This window comes from Lytechinus variegatus, chromosome 15 (genome assembly GCF_018143015.1).
Source record: "Lytechinus variegatus isolate NC3 chromosome 15, Lvar_3.0, whole genome shotgun sequence".
Taxonomy (NCBI): Eukaryota; Metazoa; Echinodermata; class Echinoidea; order Temnopleuroida; family Toxopneustidae; genus Lytechinus; species Lytechinus variegatus.
Window position 1 is genome coordinate 3,934,022 of NC_054754.1, and position 9,752 is coordinate 3,943,773.

A 9,752-nucleotide genomic window follows, 5' to 3' on the forward strand; every position below is an offset into this window, starting at 1 on the left:
AAAAAAAAAAAAAAAGTTGTGGATTGAGATAGGCCTTATGCAAGTTAACCTAAAACAAAGAGACGAGGGCGAACAGAGCCGTGTCAGAGAACGATCAAGACGAAAGAGAGTACAACTAATAGGATCACACTGAACGAAAATGAGTCTACAACGGAGAGATCGGGATAGGAGCAATCATGGAATGAGAGGAGGGGTGGGGCAAGGAGATTCAAAAAGTTGTTCCATTATTGATGATAGTGCTATTGTTTTTAATTGAAGGTCAAGTCCACCTCAGAAAAATGTTGATTTAAATCAATAGAGAAAAATCAGACAAGCACAATGCTGAAAATTTCATCAAAATCGGATGTAAAATAAGAAAGTTATGACATTTCAAAGTTTCGCTTATTTACAACAAAATAGTTATATGAACGAGCCAGTTACATCCAAATGAGAGAGTCGATGACGTCTCTCACTCACTATTTCTTTTGATTTTTTTTATTGTTTGAATTATACAATATTTCAATTTTTACGAATTTGATGATTAGGACCTCATTGCATGCCTGAAGCACAAAATGTTAAAATAATGGAATTCCACGTGTTCAGGGAGGAATGAAACTTCATTTCACATGACAATGACGAGAAAATAGAAATATTGTATGATTCAAACAAAAAAAACACAAAAAAAACTTTAAAATGCCATAACTTTCTTATTTTACATCCGATGAAATTTTCGGTGTTATGCTTGTTGAATTTTTCTCTTTTTATTCAAATCAAGTTTTTGTTGGGGTGGACTTGTCCTTTAAACCGATGTTTGAAACGGATAGCAGACATGCCCGCAGACATGTAGACTGAGGCCCATGTTCTGAAGTCGGGTTTATTGTAAATTTTGGTCAAAACCTGCGGTTTATTATGGATAGCCAATTGTGACATAAATCTCTAACAGTAGAGATTCCATGAGCCTAATTACAACAGGAGGGCTAAAGATATTCATTCGACCCAGCCCATTCGATTTTTTTTTTCAATTTGATATTGCTGATTGACAAAAGGGTAGGAATATAATTGAAAATCTAACACTGATTCTAGAAATGGTAACTACTGAACTTCCTTTGCCCAAATTGAGAAGATATAAAGTGACTTTGGAAATTTTTTTTGACTGGCGGAAGAATTAGGGCTATTTTACTGTTTCAGTTGATAAATTTGATCCCATCATAGTAATCTTCATAAATGGCGGTTTATTTTTAAAATGAGCTGGCTAAGATAGCCTTCTCTGGTCAGATATGGAATGTCAGATATATATCCTATCCAATGGTAGTAAACATTCGACCCTCTTTTTATAGTATCAGCTTTCTTAACTGTCTGAGAACACGGGGGGGCCACTTATATTGACGAGTGGATACCATGCGCAACCAAAAAACACGTAAAAAGGATGTCTTTTTTCACGATAGGGCACGTTACGTACGTAACTGATAAGGGTGTCAAAAACACAAAAATAATGAAAAAAGGGTATCTATTTCGCTTGGAAAATTACGTGTTTAGGGTCGAATTTGCGGGGATGATAAAACAAAATTAAAATGTTTCATAAAGGATGTCCTTTTTGCCCCAATTAACACTTCGTGTTTAGTGTTTAGAGTCCGATTTGCGCGAGGTGTAGAAGGTGGGGTCATCATAGTAAACCAAATAAGGTAAAGCCGACGACCGAAGGACCCGTAACAATAAAACATTCCTGTACTTGTTTAGGGGTTCATTTTTGGGAATATTTGCCAAGAGTATCGTTTTGTTTCCAATACTTGTTAAGGGTATGGTTTCACACGCCAATACTTGTTTAGGGGTGCATTTTCAGAATATGATAATTACGTGTTTAGGGTGCTTTTCGAGACCCCATGTTCGCGCATGGTATCCACTCGTGAATGGAAGTGGCCCCCGGGTCTGAGAAGGATAAATGATATAATTCTATTCACCATTCAAGAATTAGGGAATGGCACAGTAAACATAAGAAACTTACCTAGTAAAAAAACATTCTGACATGTTTGGATTCTCATGATTTTAGCAGAGAGACTACGGTCTGCGGTTAAACCTACACTGCAAAAACTCCGGTGTTGATTTAACACCAGCCCGGAATCTATATATGTCCACACCTGAGAAGCATTGAAACAACACCAGTTCGGAATCAAACCGATGCTGTTTTAATACTATTTGGTGTTGTACAAACACCTATCTGGTGTTAGACCAAAACGAAACTGGTGTTGTTTAGCACTTCTCTGGTGAGGACATGTATAGATTCCGGGCTGGTGTTAAATCAACACCAGAGTTTTCGCAGTGCAAGCTCAGAATATGGTCCCATGTGTCGAGATGAACTGTTTATTGGGGGCACCATACCTGGCTATTCCCACTAGTGCAGGTTTAGTTTAATCGACCCCCAGTGAGGAATATATATATTATATAGAATAGTGTACAATCTATTGTACAATATACTGGATTATATGTACGACAAATATAAAATTATCCCGAGTGCAGGTTTATTTCACCGAGGCCGAAGGGCGAGGTGAAATAGGCTTGCACGAGGGATAATTTTATATTTGGAGTTCATATAGTCCAGAAATATTGTATGATAGAGCGTTCACTATTTATTATAGTAAATAGATCCCTTAATCTAAGCCCCCCATCATGGATTTTGCCATCCAAAAATCGAAAGTTATATTGTACATATGTACAATATAACTTTTTGAAGGGAGGTCACGTGGTACAAATCCAGCCAATCACAGCTCGTATTTTACTACCACTATTTACTATATATATATATATATATATATATATATACACACACACACACACACATGAACATTTCGCATCCCCTTAGTTAGGTTCAATATGTTCACATTGAGCTTTCGCTTGATTTTTTTTACTGGAGAAATTGAAAACTATACATTTCTTGGAAAGGTAATTGAATAAGGATCCAGAATAACAAATGAATGTTTTCATTTGCACCCGTGACCTATATGGCCGTCATCTTGGATTTCAAAATGACCGCCAAAACAGGTCGGCTTCTAAATAACCTAGAATCATGATTTTGACACCTAAACCACCATTTCTGAGGTCAAGGAATCTGTTGGTATCAAAATATTCAACTTTATTCAAGAAAGAAAATCATTTTTCATGGTATTCTCTGCCCTTTTCCGCATATTTCCAGACTAGAACTCGTATTAAAGTCCAATTTAAGCGATCTCAACATACCATTCAGCAAGGGAAATGTTAAGCCAGTGTGTCATGAATGTTTGTTCTACGTGGTCAATTTCAAAGGTCAGATAGGGTTACTGGACTTTAAAAGAGGAAGGGGACGTAAAAAAAAGCTGGCTGAAATATTAAAGAGATGACAGGCTGCCGCAGAAAGATAAACGAATGCTGCAAGATCACGAAGATAGCACTGGATAGAGACAGATGGAAACCATGACATCCAACCTCTTCAAAGAGAAGTAACAGCAATAAGGAAAGATACGGGTATCAACCTGAAATCTTAAAACAAGCTTAAGTTTTGAAAGATCATCATAACTTAGAGACGATATGGGTAATAAAGTATCACACATCTGAAATGAGTTTCAAGTCACCACATGATCAAGGTCAAAGGTCATTTAAGGTTAATGCATTTTAGCCATGTTGTGATTTCACTATTAAAAACTTAACTAATGCTAAGAGTTTGATTTTTCAAGCTAGGTCTAATTCAGCAAGTACCTATTCTATAAAACTTTCATATAATGGTCATCAATGGTTATCTGTAAAACGAATAAAAGAATTCAGTCCTCACCAAACCTCACCTTGGTTAAGATTTTAATTTTGATATCACGAACATGGTCAAACTTCATTGATCCTAAATGATCTTTGGCCTTGATCATGTGACAGGCTGAAACTCATGGAAGATAACCAGTGATACTTAATACCCATGGCATATTATCATTCCATTCCAGGTGGGTGTTTCATAAAGCTGTTCGTACGACTTTCAGAACGACTGGTGATCCTTTCTTTTGGTAAATGGTATACACCATAGGCGATGGTTTAGCGCGTAAGAAAGGATCACCAGTCGTTCTTAAAGTCACTCTTAACTTACAAACAGCTTTATGAAACGGCCCCCATGTGAAGAAATAAGAATAAATGTTATAACTTATCGCAGGCCGCTGCCCCGCAGAACGGTTTTCAAAGTGAGGGGGATGAGCCAAAAGTGTGTGTGTGGGGGGGGGGGGGTGGCTGACCATGCAAAAAATCACAATCATAAAATTATGGTCATTTTTTATGTTGTCGTACACGGTTTTGGAAAAAAACACCACCCCCCGCTTCCGCGGCCCCTGCTTATAAGGGTTTGACATAAGACCGCGTCGCTTAGCAAAGCTGGTGCGAGTGTTGTCCAACGGGATCGCTGAAAGCATGCTCTTATTATTTTTTTGGTACAACAGCTAACAATGTTTTACCTGTTACCTCTTAGCCATTCTATCTGTCATCCTATTAATTGATCCGCAAATTAATCATAATCATGATTATGATGCTAATACAGCACATTCGAATGACTGGCCAAAATAAATAAAAGGTCATTTCTTTTTAGAAAACAAATAAAAGAGGACTCAGTGAACTGTCCTGGGTAACACCAGAATTTAATGGTAAATTGTGTTGATTTTTTACCTGATTGTTAAGAAAGCATGAATGCTTGTAAGCAACCAACCAGAGAACCGACGGCTTAAGGTCCCCTCCGAAGGACCTGGTTAAGAGGATAAATCCCTTACCAAAGGGCACTAGCGCACCTAGTGGGAATCGAACCCGGGTCCCCCGAATCCGTAACCCCAGTTATACCGAAGAAGCTATCGCTACAACAGGGCCTAATAATTCCATTGTATTAAATCGTGTATATATCTGATCTTTTTATTCTAACATCAGAAGTCTGGTGTCAGATCTCATGGGAAATTTGACACCAGACTGCATTATGGAATTTGACGGAATGATGATGTAATAGAAACGAATTTGGTGTACGCATATAGAGATACTGAAACACCGTCAAAAATGAGTTTTCTCAAAAGCTCAAGTGACACTAAGGACTTACTCGAACATTCTATAAACTGTTCATAAATAAGTTATCATGCATTGCTATAACCAAAAAAGCCCTTTATTATAAATAATTATTGCACTCACATATTTCTGTAATTTAAAAACAATTCTCCAAAGTCAACTCACCGGTGGTGCTGAATAAAAACATTGCTTGTACAGAATTATTGATGAAATACCTTGTCAAAAACAGGTTCTCCATTCTCAAAGTTATAGAAACAAAATTATAAAAATGATAAAATAAATGAAAATAAAATCGGCTGAGGACCCATGCCCAATTCATCTTCTGCTTCTCTAGCTGGCTGGGGGTGTCTGCCCCAAAAGCACTTTTCTACATGTTCGAAGGAAGCAAGGTGGTCAAACTTAATTTGCATATTCCCATCTAAAAAAATCCTAAACACAAAAGCCTAAAATGAAATAATGAATGCATTTCAATTAAGTCTAGCATAAAGACTCTAATACAAGAATTCTTTCACACTGGATAATTAAACACCTTTCTCCACCACTAAACAATATCTGGCATACCGTCATAGAAACTATAAACACTTAGCACTACATCCTGACTAATGGATCCTGCCGAGTATCGTCGTAGAAGTAGAAATTCCTTTCACGATTAAAAATAAAACCTCATTTTTCAACATTAATCTTATTTCGCCATCTTTCACTACAAATGGCACACATAAAGCACGTTATTGCTCTATCTATTTCACCTCTCTCTTATTCCCAGAGATGTGCAAGTAAATTGTAATTCCACTGTGACAGGGGTGGCGCCATCACACGGTTTTAATACAGTTTGAGAATGAGTTGTCAAAAGTCAGATAAGCAGTGTCCTGGGAAATATTTTTAAGAGAGGAGGCTTGTTACGGAAAAAATCAAACAAACAAAAACAAACATAGTCTTCACTTGCATTTGCCTGATATTTTTCACTACAAATATGTTTTATGACTGATAAATGGCACGGCGGGGGGGGGGGGTGGTCGTGCCGGATGTACCCCTCTCCCATTGATCCGCCTCTGCTTGTGTTCGACAGTTCAGATATAATGATATTATATCTAAATATATTATATTTACGTTATTCATAATTTATAATATCATTGGATATTGAAAAATAAATGCGGAATGGCGAAGCGAGTAAGCCGAAAGTGATCCGTTTCCAATTTACACCAAATTGTAATAAACCCATCTCCCAAATGTTAATAAATGATTATACCATTTAAGAACATGAAAAACAAATTCCGAACTTTGAGGAATACTAGGGCCTTATTGAAAAAAAATATGGGTGATAAACGGATTGAAATGAAGAGAATCATTATATAGGGCACATCGTGGTCTAGTGGTTCTGACTCTCGCCTTTCAAACGTAGGGCCGTTGGTTCGAATCCTAGCCATGGCGTGTTTTCCTTCAGCAAGAAATTTATCCACACTGTGTTGCACTCGACCCAGGTGAGGTAAACGGGTACCGGCAGGAAGTAATTCCTCAAAAAGCTGTGCGCACCAGAATCGGTCGACTATCTTAGCCGTGAAATATAGGAGCGCCTTGAGCACCTAGCAAGGTGGATACGTGCGCTATACAAATCCTATATTATTGATTTATTATAGTCTTCGTATTATTGGCTGCAATTTCCTTTAGGTTTTATTCTGCCATTGTTGGATTCTATAACTTTTAAAGATTGCTTAACTCTAAGGGTAATGTCTATTGTGCAAAGACAAACACGTTGATCTTATGAATAAACAAACGGCGATACTGTCATGTCAAATCACCTCTCATGGAAAAAATCGGGTATCAAAATCTCATGATCTCAGGGGCCAATAGTCCAAATTTACAATGATAGAAAATTGGGGGATAGATACAATTTCAGACATCTTAATCAAATTACCTTGTTACATCATAATAAACATCTACCAAGTCTACAGCAAAGGATTCACGAATTTCTTGCTTATTTGAATTGCTTTTTTTAACAGCAGCATATACTCCCTTGGATTTGAGAAAATGCCCTTTATAATAAATATATTGACGCCATACACGTAGAAACAGTGCAATTGAAGTATTTGGTGAGGCCTTGATTATTTGAATTGTCTTTTTACAACAACATTATCGTCCATATACCATGCATAAGTCTTCTAAGAGAGGAAAATATAGCCCTGGTTAATGTACACAATGGATCTCGTTATCGAATTATGACTCGACAACCTGAGAGAAAACGTATGACACATGGATTGTTAAAACCATCCTGTCATAATGATATAACTATGTCTTCGAAAAGATGCAAGAGTACAGAGGCTCCTGCATATTGTTCTTTTGTTGGAGGCAAACGGGATGATGGATTTGAAAACGATGAAGGATCTATCCAAGACGTGACCATGTCTTCGAAAAGATGCGAGGATACCTTGACAAGATCAGATTGTTCTCTCGTTCGAGGCGAACGGAATGCTGGATTTGAAAACGATAAAGAATCTACCCAGGATTCTGTTGAGGATTGTGGGTATACGCAAATCGCCACCCAGAAAGAACATTCTGACATATCTTCTGTAATCCAGAATACCGACCTTGTGGATGAGAGCAAACCAAAAGAGTGCGGTGGCTCAAGATGGAGTAGATTCCAGATCCCTCATATAGGAATTGTGTATACAATTACATCCGCTGTGATCCTGTCACTCTCTGGCATGATTGTGGTGTACCTCTCAGGAACACTGGGTCCGAACCAGCTTCTATTTTCCCGGACAACTATACAGCTCCTCTTTTGTCTACCGATGAGTGCCCTCAACAGGGTTTCCTTTTCACACAGCCGCAAAGCGTACGGTTTACTTTTTCTTCGGTCTATCCTTGGCGCAATCAATACATCCCTGACATACATAATCTATCAAATCATGCCGGTTTCAAGTTCAAAATCTATTCAGTACAGCGCTCCTGTGTTTGCAGGACTGCTTGGCTGGATATTTTTAAAGGAATCCTGCTCGTTTTTGGACACTCTTTTCTCCTTTCTGACTCTCGTTGGCGTTTTCCTGATCGCGCAGCCACCATTTCTCTTCGGGAATTCCGAATTGGATGGCATAGCTTTCGATGCGAGAGTTCTTGGTTCGGTACTGAGCCTCTTAAGCGCTTTCCTTTCCGCGACCATTTTGATCCTTATGCGAAAACTTGGGTTTTATAAGGTTCCTTCGTTGGTCGTGCTTATTTTTTATTCAATCTGTGGGTTATTGTTATCTGCATTTCTCACGACCGTCTTACAGCAATGGACACTGCCTGGATGCGGAGGGGATCGTATCATTCTCCTTGCCAATGCAGTTAGTAACTTCTCCTCCCAAATCCTAATCTACCTCGCCCTTAAAACGGAACGGGCTCAAACTGTTGCTCTCGTCCACTCATGTGACATTATTTTCTCATTCACCTTAGAATATTTGTTCTTTGGTGTCATGCCGAACTATATTACAGCGATCGGGACCTTCGTGATCATCACTAGTTTTGTTGGGATTACCTTGAAGAAATTGTGGGAGAGTCAAAAACTTGAAAATAGGCAAGAGGGAAATGGGGAAGACAACCAAAGCGGCATCACCAACAGCTGACAAGGGAGCCAATTTTGTTAAATAGATACAACTCCGTCATTTCATTAAGTGTCTAAATAGTCTTCAAAGAAAATGAAAATGTTACTGAGAGAGAGAGTCCTAAATATCAACTTTATTCAAAACTGAAAAAAAATCATTGTACGGTAGAATCAATGGATGACCCAAATAAATGCTATCTTTACCTTTGTTACGTTGGAATACGAGATGTAACTCCAAGGAAATGTCACTAAAAGTTTAGAAGGCTTTCAATTAGTATTTGCTTTGATTTTCTCGTGAATGGTAGTGAGTCAAAACAAATTCTGCTTTTCTTGTTTATTTTTGTAAGCATATGCTACCCCGGAAAATAATGCATTACATACTCTCACATGAAACCAAAATTAATGTAGCAAAAAAAATTTATTAAAATTAAAGAATAAATAAAAGCATCATTACACCTTAAGTTCTCAATTGGAATATTGATGACGACTCGTATCAGCAGTTGACAGCAAATGTGTGATACAATGATTGCAATACTAAATTAATGAAATTTGACAGAGTGATGGATTCGTTGTATATATGTATTTGTGTGAAATCTCTGTAATCATTCTGTATAAGAAACCGGCACGATAGTCCTTGATATCGTTTGCCACCTATCAGGAAATCAATACAATGATAATGTCACGAAAACCGAGACAAATTCTGGATTTGCAAGAATACATTATTTTTAATACCAAATGATTTTTTAAAAAAGAATTTCGGTCTCTATTCATATTCCTTTCAGTTTCATCAAACTAACGATGGTGGGTAATCATGCGTGTGTGTGGAAGGCAGAGTGAGCACATGAGCGAGTGTGTCGAGGATACGACAATATTTAATTGATTGAATTTCCACAATCAAAATAAAAGTATATAAAGTAAGCATATTATAATGCAGTGGAGGGGATAACAAAAGTAAAATTACTTATCTAGGTTATCCCATTACAAAACAACAAGTACACATAAAACATATAAAATTATACATTTAAATGTGATACAACCAAAAAAAATCACTTAGTGAATAATTTACAATTAAACATAATCATGTATACACTCACACAAACACACCCACACATCCTCGCACACACTTATACTTTATACACATGCAAGAAAA

General features: G+C 37.5%; 1 protein-coding gene across 1 annotated transcript; it reads left to right on the forward strand.

Moving 5' to 3' along the window:
- Positions 1-6,838: 6,838 nt before the first annotated feature.
- LOC121429298 (solute carrier family 35 member G1-like) lies at positions 6,839-8,843 on the forward strand. The gene has a single exon (XM_041626301.1). It carries the CDS (start codon positions 7,239-7,241, stop codon positions 8,622-8,624), a length of 1,386 nt encoding a protein of 461 aa, XP_041482235.1. The 5' UTR covers positions 6,839-7,238; the 3' UTR covers positions 8,625-8,843.
- The last annotated feature ends 909 nt before the right edge of the window (positions 8,844-9,752 follow it).